This window comes from Rhinopithecus roxellana, chromosome 11 (assembly GCF_007565055.1).
Source record: "Rhinopithecus roxellana isolate Shanxi Qingling chromosome 11, ASM756505v1, whole genome shotgun sequence".
NCBI classification, from domain to species: Eukaryota; Metazoa; Chordata; class Mammalia; order Primates; family Cercopithecidae; genus Rhinopithecus; species Rhinopithecus roxellana.
This window is the reverse complement of record NC_044559.1, coordinates 3338964-3363154: the sequence shown is the minus strand read 5'-3', so window position 1 is coordinate 3363154 and position 24191 is coordinate 3338964. Positions and strand designations below refer to the sequence as shown.

General features: G+C 41.3%; 1 protein-coding gene and 1 pseudogene across 5 annotated transcripts in view; one reads left to right on the top strand and one right to left on the bottom strand.

Annotated features, from left to right (window-relative positions):
- The window catches only part of WDFY4 (WDFY family member 4), a 300326-nt gene that overhangs the window by 58222 nt on the left and 217913 nt on the right, over positions 1-24191 (top strand). For all 5 annotated transcript variants that reach the window (XM_030940063.1, XM_030940062.1, XM_010382862.2 and 2 more), the window contains 2 exons: positions 747-1327; positions 18579-18672. In XM_030940063.1, the coding sequence (XP_030795923.1) occupies positions 747-1327; positions 18579-18672 (675 nt within the window). The remainder of the gene's footprint in view (positions 1-746; positions 1328-18578; positions 18673-24191) is intronic.
- On the bottom strand, positions 3239-5666 carry LOC104677722 (annotated as a pseudogene).

Sequence of the window (24191 nt, the reverse complement as noted above, 5' to 3'; positions counted from 1 at the left end):
ATGTATCCTATCAGTGACCTAATTGCTTTCTGCACACTTGGCCTATGCTATGTGTTATACCTACGCATTTCATTCAGTTGTAGGTTTCTCTTGTCTTTCTGACACACTCCTTTCACACCACATTTTAAGTTGATTCATTTTACTGTTTCCCCTCATCTAATATAACAGATGAAGCCGTGCTTGCACAGAGAGGGAGATAAGGAATAACAAGCTGCTTCTATAAGGATTTCATTGTGTGTCTCCTGTACAGTATAAGAGATGGTTCATCCCACTCATTTAGCAAATTGTCATTAAGTGTGTGCTATGTTCCACAGTAGTAAGGAAACCAGATATGGTTCCCATCTCGTGGAGCTTTAGTCTGGTGGAGAGCTGAGATGATTTTCAAGTAGCTGCAGTAGAGTAAGACGAGAATTTTGATCAGGGAATGAGAGGGGGATGTGTGAGCACTCGATCTGGGATGAGTATGAACTACAGGACAGAAGCTTTCTGGAAGGATATGCATTCAAGTCAAAATACAGGACAGTTAAATCAACCCTATAGATTCGTGTAGTAGGCACACATGGAAAACCTGAACCGTAAGAGGAACAATACGGAGATCCCAATGTTTCAGAATCATCCTTCCTGTAGCTTGTTGGTCTGAAGGCGTTGAGGGAAGAGCTAGTGGGATGCTCTGGCAGGCATGTGTGTGGGCTCAGGGTTAATCTACCTCCTGGAGTGCACTCATTTTGATTTGCTTGGTGTTTCAGTCTCTGCTCCGGATCCTGGAGACCCCCAAGGGCCGTGCTGCCTTCAGAGTCTCCAGCGGGTTCAACGGGCTGCTGTCTCTGCTCTCTGACCTGGAAGGCTCCCTCCAGGAGCCCCCACTGCAGGCATGGGGAGTAGTGTCCCCCAGACAGACCCTGGAGCTGGTTTTGTACACTCTTTGTGCTGTGTCCGCAGCGCTGCACTGGGACCCTGTCAACGACGACTTCTTCAGGAGGAATGGGCTCTTTGAGAAGCTGGCTGAGGACCTCTGCCTGCTGGGCTGTTTTGGAGCCCTGGAGGAAGAGGGCGCCCTGCTGCGCTCTTGGGCGGACACAAAGGCCAGGCCATTTGCGGATTTGCTGGGCATTGCCTTTTCCTCCAGCGGCTCACTCCCACCCCGGATACAGAGCTGCCTCCAGATCCTTGGCTTTCTGGACAGCATGGCCAGCGGCACCCTCCACTTGCGTGGGGACCTGAAGGAGTCCCTGAGGGCCAAGCAGGGGCCAGTTGTGGATGCTCAGAAGGGAGAAGCTGGCAGTGACCCCCAACGCAACTTCAAGCAGTGGCCAGACCTGGAGGAGAGGTAGCTTCTTCTGCCAGTGTGTCATCAGTGCGTCTCTGTCTCCCATTCTCACTCTAATGTCTTGCGCATGTGTAGTTGGTAGGAAGGCTCAGCTACAGAATGAGTGTGCAGAAATGTCAAGTGACCTCCACTTCCTCAAATCAAGTTATCTCTGACTCTACACTCTTCTACCTTGGGAGCTGACAGAAAATTCAATCTGAATCAGTACTGGGTTGGAGGATGCTGTCGAGTCACATAAGAACCAGGGAGGGCAGGACCCTGCTGATATACTCAACTTCTCCTTTGGGATCTTTACTGTCCTAGGGAGCCCTGGTGCCTGGGCCTGGCATCCCTGGGTGTGCCAGGCAGCCTTGGTCTTCTCAGGTTTTATCTCCTCCCCAGGGCGCTGCCAGGGGTGGGGTGAGATCCTTTGATCTGCAGGACACAAACCACAGTGTCCACCCCAATTATGGAACTCTTTCTGTTCTTTCTTGCTGCTTCTACACCCCCTAACAAAGACAATTGCTCTCCTTACTTCCTCAGGCCAAACACCTCAATGGGTTCAGACTTTAGTAAACAACTTTTTCCTCTCATGTCTGTAATAGGGAATTCCACTAAAGCAAGGGAGTACAAAGAACCATCCCTACCCTACCCCTCTTGGGGTGGGAAGGAAAATAAAAGAACACAACAGCAACAGTTGGTGTCTTTTTCCATTCCTCTAAAGCATAAATGACAGAACACCCATTACTACTGCAGTAAGTTATCCTTCTGAAAGACACTGCATTTTTATCCAGAGTGCTCCATTTGCAAGACTTCAGTGTTGGGGATAGTAGAGAAGGATGCATGTTAAATCTCCACGCACTGAGATAATTATGATTTTGGGGGGTTAATCTGGCTAATTAATTGGTTTCCTAATCTTGCATTCCTGTACAAACCAACTCATTCATAATCTGTGTATTGCTGAATTTCATGTACTAATGTTTAAAAAGGATTTTTGCACTGATGTTCAGGAGTTTGGCCTTTCATACTCCTTTCCTGGCTATTTTTCTTGTCAAATTTATGCTAGCAACATAGCATGAGTTGGACAGTGCTTCTCTTCTATGCTATAGAAGAGTTTATGTAGGGATTATTTCCGTTCCCTAGCTAATGTGACAGAACTTGCCACTAAATCCTGTGAGCCCGGTTTTTTCTTGTGAGAAAATTTATTCTCATGTGAATGCACTTCTATTTGTTCTTGAATTATTCTTGGTTTGTTATTTTGCAAGCTGATTTTCCCATTTCAACCAAGTTTCCATTTGTGGGCATCCAGCTGCTCACGATGGCTCCCTCATGCTCTTCTGAGCAGCCCTTGTGAGTTCTGTGACTCATTTCTAACACTATTTACCTGCATCTTCCTTGCTTTTTCTGCTTCAGCACTATTCACACATGTTTACTTTTCAGTGTGTCCTATGAACCAACTTTCGACTTTTCCTGTTTCTCCTACTTTTTTTTTGGTTATCATTTCCTTCTACCTTTGGGCTTATTCTGGTGTTCTTTTGCTTAACTTGGATGTCTGTTTCCTTCTTCTTTTACATATAAATCTTTCTGTAATTCATAAGTTTTATTTTCATTTTCATTTAGTGTGAAATATTTTTCTTATTTCCCTTATAAATTATAGTTGACTCCTAAGTGTTTGAATTTTGAATTTCCATTGTTATAGTGTGTCTGGTCATCTTTGCTATTTACTTCTCACTCTATCAAGGTGACTGGGTTCTTATCCTTCAAAATTAGTTGAGGTTGAGTTCATGGCCCTCAATGTAGTCCCTTCTCATAAATATTCTACGTGTGCTTGGAAATAATGCATATTCTCAGAGTGTTAGATTTGATGTTCTATTTATGTCCCTTGGATCGAATTTGTCAATTGTTTCATTCAAATATCCTTTATCATTAATTTTAAAAGTCGGCTTGAAATATCAGTTTTTTGTTTTTGGAATAAACAGGCTTTATTGGGCTCATGGGTCTTGAGGGCCTCTCCACGTTCTTTTCCGCCTGTTTCTGCAGTCTCATGAGCTATTTCTTCTTCTGGTAGCGGGTCTCGGCCTTCTCTTTCTTCTTCTCCTCCAGGGTAGCTGTCACTGCCTGGTACTTCCAGCCAGCCTCTTGAGCCAGGCGCCCCACATAGGCAAACTCTCTTGTGGGCTTCAGATGCACAGCCTTGCATGCAGCAGGAACCCCTATCTGGTTTTCCTGTTGTAGGGCGGTGGGATTCCATCGAACACCTCGGTGTCCAGGGCAGCCTGACCTCGCTGGGTCTTGCGGGCAGCGGGCCCTGCACTGTTTGCTAGAAGAACCTGCTGGGGGCCAGGAAATAATGGGCCCCTCATCAGGGTTGGTGTTCATCCGCCTGCGGAAGAAGGCTGGCTACTTCAGCTTATTTCTGTAGAAACTGTCAGAAATGTTGACGCCCTCGCAGCGCACCACCACCTTCCAGCCCAGCAGTACCTGCTTCGCCACAACGGCCGCCAGGTGGCCCAGGAGGTGGCCTCAGCCTCCATCACCTGGACCTGCCCCTCTGCCACCTGCAGCAGCGGCCTGGGAAATGGAGTATAAGTTCTTGAGAACGATGCATTCAAAATCTCACGTGATAAAGTGGATGTGTCCATTTCTGTTGAATTTTCCCTTACATATATTTGAGGTTATAAGAATCATACCTATTTAGAATTTTTATATTCTTATGGAGTCAAAATTTTTATCATTATATGGTGACCTTTTTATCCCTAGTAGTACATTTTGCCTTAATAATAATAGGACTATTATTATCAGGTTTCTTTTGGTTAGTTTGTACCTGGGCTTTTTCTTCATCCTTTGGTTTTAACCTTTCTGTGTACTGTCCTTACATTTTTAGGTGTTTTTCTTGTAAACAACAAGGAACCATTTTTGTTGGTTTTAACTTTGTTTTTCAATCTAGTGTGGTATTATTTGTCATTTAACTGGAGAATGTCATTTATTCACACTTTCATAATTATTAATATATTTGGAATGATTTTTACTTAGCTTTTTACATTTATTCCACTTTTAAAAAACATTTTTGGTCTTATTTTTGAATTGTTTGATTTTTAAAAATTGTGTTTCCTACCTACTAGTATGAAATTTAAACTCTCTGTGATTAATTTTATAGTAGTTACCCTAGAGTGATTTAACAGGCATACTCATGTTTTTAGTTAAACAGTATCTTTATCTGTCCAATTAAGACATCAAGACCTTAAAACTCTTAAATATTTTTGCCCTTTTCTAACTTATACATTACTGTTAGCTAATATTTTAAATTTGTCTCCTGTTAGTAAATCCATCAGATATGACAGTTGTTGTTGTTGTTTTATAAAATATTCTTTGGATTTACCTACATGCTTTCAATGTCTGTGCTCACTATTGTTTCTTGCATCTCTATTCTTCCATCTGGGATTCTTTTTTTATCTACTCTAGTACATCCATTAAACTTTCCTGTAGTGTGGGTCTATTTGTGATAAACTCCCGTGGATTTTGTTTATCTGAAAATACATTTTCTCCCTAATTGCTGAAAGATAGTTTTGCTGGGTATACATTTATTTGTTGACAGTTATTTTCTTACAGTAAATGGAAGGTCTCCCCAGCTATTGCCTTCCATTATTGCCCTTTAAAAATCGTTTTTATTTCTCTTCCTTTATAGGTAATTTGTCATTTTTCTCTGGTGGCTTTTAAGATCACCATTCTCATTCTGTTGCTTTACTGTCATATATGTCAATGTACATTATCTTAAACATTCATTTTGCTCATATTCATTGGGATTCCTGAATCCCAACTGATGTCTTTTATAAAATATGGATTTTTAAATTATGACCTCTTCTCCATTCCTTTTCCTATTATGCCTTTTTGGAACTAACACAATTAGATGTATGCTTTACTTTTTCATTCTATCCTCTATGTCTCTTAATCTTTCTTTTACATTTTCCATCTCTTTATCTCTCTGTGCTCTGTTCCATGCAGTTTCTTTTGATCTTTCTTAAACCCACTGAATCTCCTACTAGATGTGTCTAATCTGATATATAATCTAGCCATTTAGGTTTTCTTTTTAAAATTTCGATGACAGTATTTTATATTTCTAGATATACTGTTTGGTTCCTTTTCAAATTAACTTGATATCATAGCCCTTTTGCTTGTTCATATCTGTCTGTCATTTTTATTTCTTCAAACATAGGAATCATAATTATTTCTTCTTGTGTTTTTTGAGAGTCTATTGTTTCTGTGACAATCTTGGAAGGTTCCTTGTGTGATGTCTAATTTTTGATTGTGAATCTTGCTCCAAGACTTTCCTTTACTTGGATTCCATGGAAACCATCCTCATTCTGACCATCCTGCCTTTCTGTAGATAGGGGAATGCCTCCATGGGGTCTTAGCTGCACTTTCCAAGCCAGGCCTTGACCAGATTCCCAGGTCCTGATTTTCTTGCTTGTCTTGGGAAGAATTCCTTCTCTGGGTTCCCTGTTCTGTATATTTCAGGGGCAATCCCTGAGGTGGCCTTTTTCTTGGGCACCCTGATAGCATACAAGTTAACTTAGGATCTTGGTATGGAAACTTGTTCGAGTTATTCTACCAACTCTCAGGGGCAGGGGAATATTTGTCAGTACCAAAGGACATTTAGTAAGTGATACCAGGTGAAAAAAAGCAATAGTAATTAGTTGAATGTCTCTGGAGGCTGAGCACTAAATATCTATTTATTTTTGTTTCCCTCCCAAACTTTGGAATTTTATCAATAAGGAAACAAAGGCTGAGAAAGGATAAAAAACATGGCCAAAGGTCACACATTTAGTAATTAATAAAGCTAGAATTTGAACCCAGGGCTACCTCCAAAGCCTGCATGCATTTGTCTGTGTGTGCCTGTATGTGTACACACGTGTGTGTGTTCTTCCTGTTTTTTTCCTGATACTCCCACAATAATAGTGATAGTTTTCCAAACATCAGACACGACAGCCTGCAGTTTGAAGATTGGGTTCTAACCTGTGGACTGCATCAGTCCTGATGTTTTAGAGGTGAGTCTAAATGTCATCCTGGTTTTGTAATGAGTAATTTTTATATGTGTAAGAACCATATTTCATAAATACAGCATTTTTTTCCTCCCTAAAAGAGATACATGGCCCTTGGCCTTCCTTAATGGTTAGAGAATAGGAAGTGAAACTCTACTCCCTCCAGGGAGTCTGCAGAGTAAAGGGCATGGCAGTGGGCTGGAAATCAAAGACAGGATGCTCATCTCCACCCCACCACACCTGTATGTCCTTGGGCAGGTGGCTTCCCTTAGCCCTGCCTTTTGCAAAGTAGGTCCCCAGTCTCCAGGGAGGAGAGAAAGAGGCCATGGGCCTTGGAGTCAGGCCGGCTTGTTCTATGCCTTGGTGGCTGTGTTCTTTGGCCCTGCTACTTTATTTCTCTAATCTTCCATCTCCTGATTTGAAGGCAGACATAATAATAGTATCTACATTGAGGGATGCTGTGAGGCAAGGATTGCAGATGGTAATGGTGGTAGTTAGAGTGATCACAGCTGCTTCCTAAGCATGTGTGTGCCGGACACCATGCTCAGCTTTTTACAATCGACTATTCTTCAATTCATTTAGTCTTTATGATAACTATAATTTAAGGAACATTTTTCATAACACAAAGGTGACATGTTATGTAATTCCCAAAATATATCTATGGTGTCCAAAATACATCATATGTCTCTGTGAAACATACACCATATCAAACAAACACCCCCACACCAAACACACTATATACACATCACACACAGATATACATACACCACATGTACACAAAACACACATACACCACTCTAAACATACACCTTACACATACTGGCATATCATACATACCCACACACCACACCTACACACCACACAGCACCTAGCACGCACACATGAATACACACCACACATACCACCTGTATACACTACATACAGACACCACACGGCACACACAAATACCACACATACATACATACCACATATCCACACTACATACACACACCATAGAATGGAGTGCTTACCCCTCAGCAGCACATCATCCACAGTGCAGGTCTGGAGGTGAAAGTGGAGTGGAAGCAGGGTCAGACTGTGGTGCGCCTTGCATAAATCCTATATGAGACCATTTCACTTTTACCCTGTAGGTAATGTGGAGCTAGGGTGGTCTCTGTGCAGGGCTGTGGCATCATGGGGTTATGGGTTGTGAGGACTGCTCTACAATTGGGTCTGTGTATAACTCTGAGAAAAGCCCCCTCCAAAGCAGGACATCTCTGCTCCTTCTTGCTTCTACCTTAGCATATGCCTTCTCCCAGGCCCTGCTAGTCCTCGTGGGTTGATGTTTATTCCTTATGTCAGCTGAAGGAGCAACCCTAGTCACCTTTACCTTGAGCTTAAGTTGTGGCTATAACTTATAGCCCTAAGGAGACGTCATTTCAACAGGAATGCGGTATGCTCCAGGCAATGGTTAAGGTTTCAGGGGGCACTCTGCAGGCCAGAGCCCTAAACACACTCCTCTGGCTCTGCTGCTGGGCATCCTGCAGCTTCATCCTAATCTTTCCTGTTGAAACAATGTCCCCTGTGGGTATGAGTTGTATCTGTCACTTAAGTTTGTTAGAGGTAATTGTTGTGAGTTTGATGGTTGAGCCAGACCACTGAGGAAGGGTGGAGGACAGTGTAGTTCCTGAGCAGTTCACATGAAGGCCACACTAGCCTTTGGAAGGCACAGTTGTGACCCTGTCATTCCCACTTGGAAGCCTCCAGTGCTTCCCCATGGTTCCCAGGAGGGAGTCAGACATTGGGAGTGTAGGGCGCACAGTCCCAGGAGTCCCACCCGCCCATGGTATCACTCACCTAGCACCTTGCAACCATGTTTCAGACTCAGATTTTATATATGCCCTTTACTCAACCTGGGATGCCTTTCCTGTCTTCACTCTGCCTGGACAGTTGCTGCTTACGCTTTTGTCTCGGCTTAGATGTCACTTCTTCCAAGAAGCCTCCCCCGGCTGCCCCATCCCATCCCGTGGGCCAAATCAGATCCCACTGCCTTATATCTCCTCAGCAGCATCAGCACTGATCACAGTGCAAATCAATAATTAATTGTGTAACCTTCCTTGGTTTCTTTTTTCTTTGGTGCATGTTTGCACACTTGAGCATATCTGAAACCAGGATATGCATTAAAATGGATGCCAAGGATATCAGCCACTTAAGTTGTCTCTTCCCCATCTGCTAATAAAGCCACTGTACATCTATCGATTTTTGGCTTCTTACCACTGTGGAAATAAGATGGTGTTCACATTTCTTTCTTCTGCTTCAGTGGTGAGGCCCATGTGAGCATGGACTGGGTCTGCAGCTCGTGGTCTGCATCAGGGACCCCCATGAACGGTCACTGAGTAGAATATGGGCATGAATGAATTGAGAAGATGGGTAGGAAAGGAGGAAAGGCAAGGAGGGTTGGCAAGACAGATAGTCTTGGGCTCTCGTGCCTGGTGTCCTGAAGAAACCTGATGTGCAGTGGTCCTGCAACTGCTTCAGATATGGCTGCTCCTGCCTGCTCCTCTTCTGGGTTCCCACTATTAGAGACATGAATGGAGCATTATGCTTGTATGGTGGGTGTCCTGGCAAGGGCAGCCCCAGAAATTGAGAGGGCATAGAGAAGTGCACCTAATGAGGTCTGGGGAGGAGGTCAGTGAGGTTTTCCTGGATGAGGAGACCACTGAGCGAAACATTTAAAGATGAGAGTTATCTGGTCTGAGATGGGTTGAGGAGGCATAAAGGTGAGATGCAAAATCAACTATCTCGAGTAAGGTTTGTTCCTTCCTTCTGTAGGCATTGCTCGGACTTCAAGCTGTAGTAGGGCTTTAAGCTATAGGGATGGATGGGCAGAGATGATGGCCGGAAAGGAGAAGAGCAAAGGAGCTGTCAGTCCCTCCTTCCAGCGATGGCAGTAGCTTGAACAGGAGAACATTTTGAGAACTATTTAGGACATAACTTTGCCTGGCCTTGGTAACGGATTTGATGAGAGTGTGAGAGAGACTGGTTGGTGCCAGCCTCTGAGAGAGAAGCCCTGGAGGTTTGGAAGAGGATGGTGGCTGTCTGGAGTAATCAGCATGGACTGTGCAAATGAGACCACTTTGCTTTTAGTTTTCTAATGCATCCCTCAAGTATCCACAGGCCTTAGTAACAGGAGATAGGTATTAATCTTGCCCCCTGAAGTTTGATAGAGTCCATATAGGGGACAATCTGTCTGACTTCCATATCTAAGCAGGACAAATACCAGGATTGGAGCAGTCATCCTCTCTGACGTGCAACTGCTGTGGGTGGCAGGATTTTATAGCCAAGCTCAGGGGCTGTGTAACATGATGAGGCTTCACTGGTTCACATCCTGCAAAGGCCTCTAGGCTTCTTCAAATGAGATGCAAAATTTGGCCAAGCATGCCTCACACATCCACTGGCTCCCAAAGATACAGGTGCTTTGGGACTCGTACTTTTGATTACAACTTTCTGTTGTACCCACAGGTCCCTTGCGAGATACAAGCCATCTGGGAACACCAGGTCAGGTGGGGGATCAGTGTCTGCCATCCTTGGGATCCAGAACCTTGTCTCCATTCCTGCTCTGTCAATCCCTACCATACAGCAATGCTTCTCCTAGTGTGGCCTGTAGACCACCTGCATCAGAATCCGTTGTAGAGTTGCACAAAAATACAGTTGTGTAAACTAGATTTCCTGAATCACAAATCCCTGGGGTTGAAATTTACGGTTCTGTTTTTAAAAAGGTCCTCTTGTTATGTGTAAGCACATTAAAGTTTGAGAACTGCTCCAGGTGCTAGACATCTTTTTCTTGAAAAAATAGTAAAAAAAAATTCTTAGCTTTTTTCACCGAGGTGAGATTCACAGAACATAAAATTAATAATCTTAAAGCAAACAATTCCATAGAATTTAATGCATTCACAGTGTCGTGCAAAGAACACCTCTGTCTAATTCAAAACATTTTTATCACCCCAAAAGGAAAAGCTATACTCATTCTCATTCTTTTCCCCAATCCCTGGGCTACTACCAATCTGCTTTGGGGATTAACCTATTCTGGATAAATCATGTATAAATGGAATCATATAATTGGTTTCCTTTGACGTTTGACTTCTTTCAGGTAGCTTAATATTTTTGAGGTTCACTTACATTGTAACGTATATCAGTACTTCTTTCCTTTTTGCGGTAAAATAATATTCCATCATGTGGGTACACACCACAATTTGTTTATCCTTTCATTTGTTGATGAACATTTGGGTTATTTCCTTTGGTTCTTGTAAATAGTGCTGCTATGAACATTCATGTTCATGTATTTATTTGAGTACTTGTTTTGAATTCTTCAGATTATATGCCTAGGAGTAGAATTGTAGCTCATTTCAATAGAATTGTAGGAACTGTCAAACTGCCTGTTTTCACAGCAGCTGAACCAATTTTACATACCCAACAGCAACATAAGAGGATTTCAATTTTTCCACAGGCTTGCCAATATTTATTTTCCTTTTTAAAAATTTTTTTAGACATTCTAATGGATATGGAGTGTTATCTCATTGTGATTTTGATTTTCATTTCTCTAATGGCTAATAATGTTGATTGATTTTCTGTGCTTGTTGGCCTTTTGTACATCTTTTTTGGGGAAATGTCTATTCAAGGGCTTGGCCCATTTTTTAATTGGGTTGTTTCTCTTTTTGTTGCTAAGTTGTATGAATTCTGTATTTATTGTGGGTACTAGACTTTTATAAGAAATATGATTTGCAAATATTTTCTCTCATTCCATAGGTTCTCCTTTCATTTTCTTAATAATGTCCTTTGATGCCCCAAAATTTTCAGTTTTGATGAAGTCCAATTTATCCATTTTTTCTTCTGTTACTTGTGCTTTTGGCATTATATGTAAAAATCCGTTGCCAAATCCAAGGTTATAAAAATTTACCACTGTGTTTTCTGCTAAAAATTTTGTTTTGGCTCTTATGTTTAGATCATTAATTCATTTTGAGTTAATTTTTGTATATGACAAGGGGTCAGGGTTCAGCTTCATTCTTTTGCTTATAACTGTTCAATTGCTCTGGTACCACTAGTTGAAGAGTCCCTTCTTAAATTGTCCTTGTACCCTTATTGAAAATCAAGGGGCCATAGATACATGAGTTTATTTGTGGATTCTCCATCCTATTTCATTGGTCTCTATATTTATCCTTATATCAGTTCCACTCTGTTTTGATTATGTAGCTTTGTAGTAGGTTTTGAACTCTGGAAATGTGAGTTCTCCAACTTTATCTTTTAAAATACTGCTTTGGCTTCTTAGGGTTTCCCACAATTCCACATGAATTTGAAGGTCAGCTGTCACCATTTGGCATGCTGCTAGCTGTGGGCTTTTCATAAATGCCCTTTGTCATGCTGAGGAAGTTACTATCTATTTCTAGTTTTTGGAGTGTTTTTATCATGAAAGAGTGTGGGATTTTGTGAAATGCTCTTTATGAGTCAAATCAGATGATCATCTGTTTTTTTGCCTTTGTCTATTAATGTGGTATATTTTGTTGATTGGTTTTCTTGTGTTGAACCACTCTTGCATTTCTAGTATAAATCATACTTGGTCATGGCATATAATCCTTTTAATATGCTGTTGACTTTAGTTTGCTAGCATTTTGCTTAGGATTTTGCATGTATGTTCATAAGGGACATTGATCCCTTGGATATTGGTAGTTTTTTTTTTTTTTTTTCTGTATTGTCTTTGTGTGGCTTCAGTATCAGAGTAAAAATACAGGCTTCCTTGCTGTTCCTGGAATATGCCAGATGTACTCCTACTTCAGGGCTTTTGCAATGGCTCTTCCCTTTGCTTGAAATGCTTTTCCCATGGATGTCTGCATCCCCTCTTTCAGTTTTGCCCTTCTTAAAGAGGCCAAACCTGCCACTCAAATTAAAATTGCAGATTACTCTCCTTCTGCATACAAGCACTCTCAATTCTTCTTTCTTGGCTCATTTTTTCTCAATAGCACTTATCATTTCTTATTCATTATGATATTGTTATATATTAATACATTATATATAATTATTAATTTTAATTTACTTATTTATTATGTTTATCTTTGTGTCTACACTCTTCCCCTCACACCCAGGTCATGGATTTTAGTTTGTTTAGTTTACAGATATATCCAGAGTACCTGAATAGTGCCTGGAAAATAATAAAAGGTCAATAAGTATTTGCTCAGTTGATTTGAAGAAATTACCCCCAAGCACAAGAAACACTCCTGAGTGCCTTAGCTGCTCTGAGGACTAAAAACGATCTCACTTTGCATCTGAAAGCAGCAAGATGGGCAAGGTGTTGGAAAATCGGGTGCTGGTAATTTGGGAGTAGCCTGTAGTTTATTATTATTATTTCAATTCACATAAAGTAAAAGTTTCTTTTTTTGGCCTACAGTTCTATGGGTTTTAATTCATGTGTAGAGTCACACGACTACCACAATAAAGAAACAGAACAGTCCCTTCACCTCGAATAGTTCCCAGCTATTGCCCCACATAGTAAAACCTTTTCTCCACCCCATCCCTGCAACCACAGATCTTTCTCTGTAGTTTGTCTTTCCAGAATACCATATACATGGAAGCATACATGTGTAATCTTTTGAGCCTGGCTTCTTTCACTCAGCATAAGACCTTTGAGATTCACTCATTTTGTGTGTATCAGTAGTTCATACATTTCTGTTGCTCAGTAGTTTTCCACTGTAGGGACGCAAATGTTTTCTCTCAGTCTATAGCTTATCTATTCATCTTTAAACAGGGTCTTTCTTAGATTAAAGGTTTTAAATTTTGATGAAGTCCAAATCGTCATTTGTCTCTACTTTTATGGATTACGCTTTTATGTCGTATCTAAGATCTCTTTGCCTAACTGATGGTCATGAAGATTTTCTCCTATATTTTCTTCTAAAAGTTTTACAGGTCTGTAATCCATTTTGAGCTACTTTTTGTACAATGTGTGAAGTTTAGGTTGTGATTCATTTTTTGTTTGTTTTGGCTTATGGATGTCCAATTCTTCCAGTGCCATTAGTTGAAAATATTATCTTTTTTCCATTGAATTGTCTTTATAACTTGGTAAAAACTGCTTAGCCATATTTGTATAGGTCTTTGGACACTATTTGATTTCATTGACTTATGTGTCTAGCTTTTCACCAATACTGTCTTGATTACTGTGGCTTTGTAAGATATGAAATGGGAGCTCTCCAAAGTTATTCTTCCTTCTCAAATTTGCTGTGGTGATTTCAGTTCTATACATTTGGCTGTCCTGATAGAACCTCATTATTTTATATGTAACTAGGTATTATTTGCTGATTGTTGAGGATTTTTGCACCTATGTTCATTAGGAATACTGACTTTTATATGTTGACTATTATTCTGAGACTTTGTTAAATTTAATTATTAGTTCTAGAAGTTTTCTTTTTTTTTAATGGATTCCTTGGGATTTTCTATGAAGACAATCTCATCGTCTGTGACTAGTGCCAGTTTTTGATACTCCTTTCCAATCCATATGTTCCATCCAGTAGAAATGGAGTATTACATCCAATAGAAATGGAGACGTCCTTGCCTTGTTCTTAATCTTCGGGAGAAATTCTTCAGTCTTTGCTATTGAATACAACATCGGCTATGGGATTTTTGTAGGTGCCCATTATTAGGTTGTAAACAATCCCTTTGAATTTACTGAGTTGTGTTTTTTGTTTGTTTGTTTGTTTTTTGTCATGAGCAGATTTTGAATCTTTCAAATGCTTTTTATACTAAATGATACTGTCATGTGATTTTATTAATATGGATCATGTTGACTGATTTTTGAATATTGAACTTGCCTTGCATTTATGGGTAGTCCTATTGGCCATAGTATCCTCGTTGTTTTATATATATCTAGGTATTGCTGATTGTTGAGGATTTTTGCACCTATGTTCATTAGAGATACTGACATGTAGTTTTTTTATACTGTGTTTTTCTGTTTTCAGTATCAGGGTAATTCTGGCTTTATAAAATGATTTGGGAAGTGTTCCCTTCTCTTGTGTTTTTGAAAGAAGTTGTGTAGAACTGGTGTTATTTCTCTTAAATGTATGGTAGAATTTGCTGGTGAAAACACTGAGCCTCAAGTTTTCTTTGTGGGAAGGTTTTTAGCTACATATTCAGTTTTTATAATAGCTATAAATGATTTAGGTAACTTATTTCTTCTTGTTCAGTTTGGTAATTCGTGGCTTTGAAGAAAACTATTTGAAGGTAGTTTGTGACTTTGAAGGAACAATTACAGAGAGGAGAGTGTTGAAGTCTCCAACTAAAATTGTGAATTTGGCCATTTAATCAAAGTTGTCAAATGTATGTGTACAGAGTTATTTGCAGTATTTTCTTATTATCCTTTTAATGTCTGTGGGGTCTGTAGCAGCATTTTCTCTTTCATTCCTGATACTGATTATCTGTGGCTTCTTCCATTGTTTTCTTTGTTAGTGTAGCTAGTGACGTTTCAATTTTTAAAATGCTTTCAAAGAACTGGATTTTTACTTGTTATTTTTGCTATTATTTTTTGGTTTTTAATTTAATTGATTTTTATTTATTATTGCATTTCTTCTGCTTGCTTTGGGCTTATTTTTCTCTTTTTAAAAATAGTATATTAGTGTGGAAGCTTAGATTGTTGATATGAGACCTTTTTTCTTTTGTATTGTAAGCATTTAATCCTATAAATGTCCCTCTAAGCACTGCTATGGGAGCATTCTACACATTTTTCTATGTATTCTTTTAAATTTAAGACATTTTAAAAATTTTTTCTTGAAACTTTCTCTTTGACCCATAAGTTATTTTAATTCCCAAGTACTTGGCGAATTTAAAGTTATCTTTCTATTATTTTCTTTAAATTAATTCTGTATGGCCAGAGAACATACTTTGTATGACTTTACATGTTTGAAATGTTTTAAAGTTTGTTTCATGATCCAAGTTTGTTGTATAGCCTATTTTGACAAATGTTCTTTGGGAAATACTTGAGAAGAATATATATTCTGTAGTTGTTGGGAGGAATCTGTTATAAATGCCAATTACACCAGTTGGTTGATGGTGCTGTTCAGTTCTATACGTTTGATGATTTTCTGTCTGCTTTATTAATTACTGAGAGAAGAGTGTTGAGCTCTCTAACTATAATTGTGGATTTGGCCATTTGTCCTTTCAGATCTATGAGATTTTCTTTATGAACTGCGATGCTCTGTTGTAAAGTACAAACACATTATGAATCATTATGTCTCTTTTAATCATCATATCATATAATCTGTCTATTCCGAGTCATTTCCTTGCTCTAAAGTCTATTTTCCCTGATATTAATAGAGTCACACCAGCTTTCTTTTGATTACTGTTAGCATGATATACATTTTTCTATCCTGTTACTTTTAACCTATCTATATCACAATATTTAATGATGGCATATAGCTTTGTTTTTATTTCCATTCTGACAATATGTGTCTATCAATTTTTAATGTGTTTGAATTATTGATGTGCTTGAATTTAGGTTCAGGATTTTATTATTTGTTTTCTCTTCTTTTACTCTTTTTTTTTTTTTTGTTCCTCCACTTCTCTTTGCTTGCCTTTTTGTGGACAATTTGAATATATTTTAGTATTCAATTTGAATTTATCTACTGAATTTTTTGACTCTCCTTTTTTGTCTAGTTTTTTGTTTTTTAGTGCTTTTAATAGGGACTGCAGTATACTTACTTAACTTTTAACAGTCTACTTAGAATTAACATTTTACTACTTCAAATGGATCATAGAAAGCTTACCTCTATGCAGTTCCCTCTATCCTTCCCTATTTTTGTTGTGGTTGTCTTATGTATTACATCTAATACAATGTCACTTTCAAGCATCATACCTACATTTAAGAACTTAAGAGGAGAACAATAATAGTGTATTACATTTACCCAAATATTTACCATTTCTGTTGCTCTTTCTTCATCCCTGAAGTTTCCTTTCATTATTTTGTTATTGTTTTCCTACCATCTGAAGAAATTTTTAAAGTATTATTCTTAGAACAAGTCTGATGGCAAGAATCTGTCTTCCTTCCTCTGGGAATGCATTTACTTTGCCTTCATTCTGGAAGCATGTGGATATGGAATTCTGTGTGTATTTTTGTGGCACTTTAAAAATGTGGTTTCCCTGACTTACGCTTTCTTATGAGAAAATCCACAGTCATTCGAATTGTCATTCCCCTAAATGTAATGTGTTGTTTTTCTCTGGCTGCTTTCAAGATTTTTAAAATTTTCTTTTGTGTCCAGCAGTTTGATTATGCTGTGTCTGGGCATAATTTTTTTGTTTATTTTATTTGGGTTTTACTAAGCTTCTGGAATCTTTAAGGTTATGTATTTCACCAGCTTTGAAGAAAGAATCACTAAAAACTTCTCAAACATTTTTTCTTTCATACCATACTCTTTCTCTTCTCCTTGGAGGATTCTAATGACAGAAATGTTAGATCCTTTGTTACACATGACCTTGAGTCTGTCTTTATTTTTAGTAATCTTTTTCGTTTTTGTTGTTCAGATTAGGCAACTTGTGTTGCTCCATCTTCATATTCATGGACTCTCATCTCATTCTCCTATTATTCTCAGTCAGTGAGTTTAAACAAATTTCAGTTTTTGCTTTTATTTGATTCTTTTTTATTGCTTCCATTTCTTTACTGAAACTTTCTATTTTTCACTTACTTGAAAAATGTTCACTCTTACTTCTTGGAATTGGGTTAATAACTGCTTTAAGGGTTTCGTCTGATAGTTCCAACGTCTGTGACATCTCAGCCGTGGCATCTGTTGGTTGTCTTTTTCCACATGAGGTGTTGAGACTTCCCTGGTTCATTCTATGTTGAGCAATTTCAGGTTGTATTCTGGACATTTTGAATCTTATGAACTCTGGTCCTTGTTGTCATCTTATAGAGAATGTTAATGAATATATATATGTTTTTTAAGGCAGGGAACTAGCCCACTTAGGTTCAGGTTGCAAGTTTCTGCCCACCTTCCCTGGACTCTCTGGTTCCAGTATCAGTTCAGTTTTCAAAGACTTTGCAGGGAGATTTGATGTGCCCTCACTTGCCTCATGCAGTAGCTGGTTGTGTGTGGTGTTTTACCTCCTAGTTAGGGACAGATGCACATGCACAGTCAGAACTGAGCCCAGAGGTTAATACACAACTTCGTGGTTACACTTTCCTCAGTTTCCTCTTCTTCATCCTCTTCTTAACACTTGCTGGTTCTCAAGGGGTCCCTTCCTGCTCTGTCTAGAAAGTTGGGGCTTTCGTTTCTCTGTTCTTCCCTGTGTCACTAGTATCTGTCTCTGGGGCCACATAGTGAGGGGAGAATGGGGGAAAACAGCTATGGGGATTTTACCTACACTCTTAGGACTACAGTTCCTCTGGTTGGACAGAAAGTTTCTCCTCACTGAGAGTTTTAGAGCCTGCCTGGCTGCTGCTGCTGAGGGAATTGCCAGAAAGATGGGTTGGGAAAGAATGGGGAAACCAAACAAAGAAAATCCCAGGGGATTTCCTTCATGCTCAGTGACCTGTAGAACCTCCTTTCCTGCTCCTCAGACCAGAAACAGAGGACTTCTGCTGGAGCTCTTTCCATCATGTCTACACCTTGTGCACAGTTGCGAGTTTTAGGCTACCTGTGAGTTCACACCAGGGGATGCTGCAGAAAGGAAGGCCAGGAAACTCTTTGCCACTTCATGGTACTTGAGTTTGGTTTCCTTTTCTGCTACCATTTACTTCCTAGAGTCCTCCAAGAGCTGCTCCATGAATTCTATGTGTTTTAGTCACAGTCAGTATTCAGGGGGTGGGACACAGCCGAGTATGCTTACACCATTTTGAAGGGACCCAGAAGCCCATGTGTGTGTGTGTGTGTGTGTGTGTGTGTGTTCAATATGAACTCAGAGCTTCTCAATCTCCCACATATCTGGAGAGAAGGGAAGAAAACCAGGAAACTAACTTTGCTGAGCATCAACTATGGATCAGGCACTGTGCCTTGGAGCACAAATGCATTGTTCTATGACTGAAGGAGGAAAGTGTGGTATTGTCAATGCCATTTACAGTAGGGGAAATTAGGCTCGATAGTGTAGTTCAACATCATCTAGGTAATAAGTAATAGACAGGGTGTGTACCATGGTCTGTCTCAGAAAGAAAGATCCAGGAAGCTCAGTGAAAAGAGAAAAAAACTGGCAGGTCCGGGTCTGATGTCTGGCTCTCCTTCTCTCTGCAGGATGGAGGAGGGGGATGCTGCAATCATGCATCCCGGGGTCGTGTGCATCATGGTGAGGCTGCTGCCTCGGTTGTACCACGAAGATCACCCACAGGTACCTGGTGTTGAATATGCGTGTTTTGTCATCTTCACATGACTGATCTCTCAAACGCCTTCTAACCCAAGACACCTTTTATCCTTTTGTCTGTGCCTTCAGTGTCCTGCGTTAGCAGAGCTCCCCATGGGAAACACCTATAGTGGGAAAGTACCAGGGTGTCCTGGACACTTAACTGAGTTGTGCCCATCCTTGCAAGGCCATCCAAAACAGATCACTTCTGTTGACAAAGCTACCTTCTAAGAACAACAACCAAACAAAAAAAACAACTGAGAATAATTGAACCATCATGAGGCAAGTCCCAGGTGCTAAGCTCAGCACCTGGCATTGGTGGGAAGCCCTTTGCTTCCTGGCATGTTCATCTCTCTCCTGGATGCTGGCTGAGATTCTGGCCCTGTGATCTGTGCAGTTCATGCACAGCTAACAAGATGAGCATAGACACTGTCCACAGAGCCTGCCTCTATGATGGGGAGAAGGAGGTAGTGACAGTGCAGACAGACTAAATAAATGAGTTCACAAATGAATATATAATTATGAATTGTGACAAGTGATATTACAGGGAAAAAACAGGGTGCTGAGGGAGAAGAATGAGAATGGAGGCAGGAACAGGCCTCATTCAATCTAATTTAGATAAAGGGTTGGAGGTCAGGGAAGCCGTCTCTAGATGGTGACATGTAAGCAGAGCCCTGAAGGGTGAGTAGCTAGTACGAGCTGGGTGGGAAGGGGCCTGCTGTTGGTGGCTAGGGCAGGAGCAAATTGGGAGAGCCAGGAGCAAGGGCTCCCTGGCCAGGTGATGATGGGGATAATGGGGCATGCAGGCTTCTGGGAGCCTTGACAATGCACATGATAACAAGAAGCCTCTCTCATGTGAGTGGAAGGTGACACGATCAGATTTTGTATGAAAAACATTGCATTGGCTGCTTGGTGGAGAATGGACAGGCAATGAGGGTTGAGGGGAACAGGCAAAGGGCAAGAGTTAGGAGGCTCTGCCTGCAGTCCAGGTGGTGTGTGGTGATAGCTGGATTAGGGTGGTATATGCAGCACAGTGTGAAGAAAGGAATTAAGAGACCAGTTCGGAGGCAGAACCACAGGCTTCCGAGAAGAGGAGGCTACAGATAATGAGAAGACAAAGAGCCAAGGTGACTCTCAAGTGTCTGTCCTGGCAGAACTAACAGCGCCATTATGGGGAGAAAAATTGGTATGGGTGAGGGCGTGGAGTAACAGAGCAAGATGAAGTCAGAGTCAGCAGTCTCAAGATAAAGAATAAATACTTTAGAAGTTCCAAGAAAGAGCCAGGCAGAATTGAGGAAGGCCTGGAAAATGCACCACGTTAGGTTTATCAGCAGCCAAGGAAAGAGGATTCATTGGCTTGAACAGCTACTCTGTCCCAGGCTGATGCTTGGCCCTTTCTTGGCTTATTTATTCCTCTTGCAGTTCTGTCGAGGGCATCATTGCCTGTATTTTCACCGATGGAGAAATGTAAATTCAGACAATGCACATGAGTCTCAAGGATGCCTATTTGTGGACCTGGTATTTAAAGTGGCCTCACCTTGGGGCAGGCCTCCTGGTCTTCCCTATATGTAAAAGTGGCTTCCGGAGGATGAATAGCAGGACCTAGCACTCCCAGGAAGCAATGAGGGGTCCAGCTTTGCTTTGTCCAGGAGTTCAGAAGGAGGCAACATGTTTGGGGAAGAAATGGCTACTAGTTGACATTATTAGTCACAGCCTAAAAATGACAATGACCTCATAAAAATATTGCAAGTCCTCTAAGATCAGTGAGAAAAGTGGAGTGGTGGAGCAGAAGCTCTGAGACAGCAACTGTTTCCAGGAAGGGAAATCTGTAGTGTTCAGCACAGGAGTTAAGAAAAGGCCTGACCCGGTTTCATGTCTCCACGTCCCTTCCTTGGGGAATGGACTTCTTGTTCCTGCTCCTGTTCCCCTGCTAGAGAGTGATGGGAAAGTGCTGTGAAGCCAATGGCAGAGATACACATAACAGTGAGATTTGGGAAAGGGGTAGGCTGATATAAACTGGGATAGGCAGTTAACAATATCCATGTCATTTCTCATGGTTCTGTGAGACAGGGATTCAGAAGGGCACAGCAGGCATGGCCTGTCTGCTCCACATGGTGCTGGTAGGGTTGAACCTCCCAGGATGATCTCTGCAGCTGTGGCACCTCAGCAAGCCTGGCTCCCTGGCAAGGGGCTTCTAAGCTGGCTTAGCTGAGTGGCATACCTGGGGCCTTGGTTGAAGCGGTCAGTGGGATCCTGGAGTCTCCTCTACACAGCCCTCTCCATCTGGCCTCTGCCTGTGTCCCTCCAGGCAGACTCTTCAACAGGGCACACAGTGGCTCTTGGTGCCCACAGGCACAAAAGCAGAAGCTGCCAGGCCTGCTGAGGGCTTAGGCCCAGGAAAAGCCAGCTTTGGTCAAAGTTAGTCAGGGACTCAGCTTAGACTCAGTGGGAGGGGACATAAGCTTCCTCTTCTGTGAGGGGTGACAGGTGTGTGCAGGTGAGAGAGGCCTGTGGGGAAATGTCTTTAAAGATCAGCTGCTCTCATTACCTTACTCATCTAACAAATGGGCAAAAACATTTGACCCCTAAATCCCATCTTGTAGCCCATGAATGACCTAGAGTCTGGGATCTTACATTCTCTGGCTTGGTATTTAAGCCAGGACCTACCTGGGACAACATGGAGACTATTACACATTAGGGATCACCTCTGTGCCAGGAATGCTATTCCCCCAATCTTCACAGCAACCTTTTGAAGTCCATGAGATGCTCCCCATTCTGCAGGTACTTGGGGCTCAGGAAAGTTGTTTGACTTCCTAAGGTTGTGGTGATGGTGAGGGGAAGATCTGAAACACCTCTGGCCCAAGCTCAAGATATGTTGGATGAATGGGTCCCTGATCTTTGCAGTTCTCACAGAATGCAGGGTCATGCATTCTGGGCATGGCACAGCTTTCCAGGTACAACGGCCTTATCGTGAGGGCATCTGGCTTCCTTAGCTATATTTCATACAATGCATTGTACTTGCAATTGGAAAGACCCAGCCAGTGGCCTGGGAGGTCTTAGCAGTCAGACAGTTGCTGATGGATGCATTCTGCAAAAATCCACTGCAGCAATGTCTGATGAAGTGACACAGAGTGTATGGTGGCCTTTTCTGCTGCCTCTTACAGGCCTGGAAACTCCGTGGATGAGCCTCAGTTTTAGATGAACTCCCTGAGTCATCACATCACCATATGGGGAAGAACCTCTGCTCTTTGCTTATCCTATGACGGTAATTGGACAAATGAAGTATGCAAATGAGAATTCCATTTGGAACGAGTTACGTTTTGTATATTCAGGTCACAATAAGTAATTTAGGAAAAGTCTAATTCTCCCTCACTGTCTCTCAAATATGCAAATGAAATGTAGTGCATTTTCTCCAGTATTTTCTGCAGATGCCAAATCAGTTGGATATTGAAGTTGGATAATTACAGTAATTAATTTCTGAAAGGGAGTGGGGGAAACCTCACAACAACAAATAGAATAGTAAATCAAATGAGAAACAAGACCACAAAAGAAAATGCTGAAACAAAACGGACTGCAGGCCTCCACAGGTTTTGGTGTAGGAAATGGAGCGGAGAGTTTCAGTAGATGGCAGTGTTACCAGCAAGATGGAAAGTGTGATTCCTGTCATCTTCCTTTAGGTCAGCTTGTTGCTTCCTATTACTCCCTATACCCGTACCTCCGTTACATCATTCACTTGCTGTCTCTCCCCTGTGGATGAGAAATTGATGGCTTTCCAAGGTGCACATGTCATCTTGGAGGCCGTGACTTAAACTTATGGGTGTTCTCTTCTAGTTTATTTCCAATGGTGGCCATGTTACATTTGTTCTGCGGTTCTTTTGTTCTGGAGGTTCCTTTCCCCTCCAAAATGATAGCTCTGTGAGCTGCTTTTGGAAACAGATATTCCAGCTGTTTTTCTGCTTCTGGCATCATCATCAATATTAGAAATTGGGTGGCCAGATTTTTACTATGCACAATGCAAAAACGGAGTCCAGCTCAGTTCTCTTGGAGCTGAGTTGGCTCCAGAAAAAATTAACTAATTGGGAATAAAGATAATTTCCCTTTCTAGCAGGCTTAGCAGCCATGAGGGTCTGTCATAAGAGATGTGGCCATGGGCTAGAACTCTGACCAGAATTGGAAGGACTCTCCAGTCCCAAATGCCATTCCACTTCCTTAAGGTCTAGGGCATCTAATCAGGTCTTAACTGAGGGTGTTTGCTGTGCACCAGACAATCACAATGCAGAGAGTGGAAAGCCAGGTCTAGTTTAGCAGACTGTGTAGCTGCCCATGTGGTATGTTTGCTTTTGTGAATAATTACAGAACACCTACTATGTGCCTCTGGGGATTCAGAGACAAATGTCACAGGACCTGTAATCGGGGTTTGAGGATGGGAGGCAGGGAAGTGTAGAAGACAGTAAAACAACATCCTGATGGCTATAACAGAGGTTTGCCCACAGGGCCTTGGGACACAGGAGAGGGAAAGACTCAGAGAGGTGGAACACCAGAGCTAGGCTTTAAAGGAAAGGGATGTTTATGCCAGATCAGGTAGAAGAGGGAGGGAAGAGAAGCTCAGACACGGAAAGAAGCACAAAGATGCCTATTTGGGGACTATGAATAGTTAAGCTGGGCTAGAATAGAACACATGGATGAAAAGGCTAAAATAGAACACATTAATGGAACATATGGATCAGTGGGGCTAGAAAGGTCACTTGAAGTCACATTGTGGAGGACGTTGAATGCCGAGCTAAGAGAATTGAACTTTATTGCGTTGCCATTCATCGACATCACTGTGAATGTCATCATTGTCATTATCACTATGTTTACTGAACACTTACTATAGAGGGCAGACTTCAGGCTCTGAAAGCAGTAGATTGTGGTCGAGTCTCAGTTGGGTCACCAAGCAGTCACAGAGCCGTGGGGAAATTATTTAACCTCTTTGATTCTTAGCTTCCTTTGTGTAGTGTGGGAATAATGACATCTTCTCTGAAATATTATTATGAGGATTACATGAAGCAATGCGTGGAGCTTAGCATGGTGAGCAGAACACGCACAGGGACACAGGAAGGAAGCACTTGCTAAATGGTGCAGCTACTATCATCAGTTGCTAAAAGCTTTACAAGCATTTTATCATTTAATCATTATAATAACCATGCAAGGTGGATATCAGTAGACCCATTTTGCAGATAAAGAATTGAAACTTGCAGGAATTAAGCAATAGAATCAACATTGCTGCAATAGTGAGTGTACATGCCTGACATGAGGACTGGAGCTCCTTCCGCCCAACAAGTTGCCTTTCTCATAGGGAAGTGGGAAGTTATGGAAAGGCAATGGCACAGTCAGGCCAGGACATTAGAGAGTATTGTCATCCTCAGTCTGCATCTCGAGTCATTTTTGGGTGAATTCCAGAGATCTAAAGGCTACGGTGAAGACACTGCTGCCATGGAAGCCTCCAGAATAGCCTGGCAAGACAC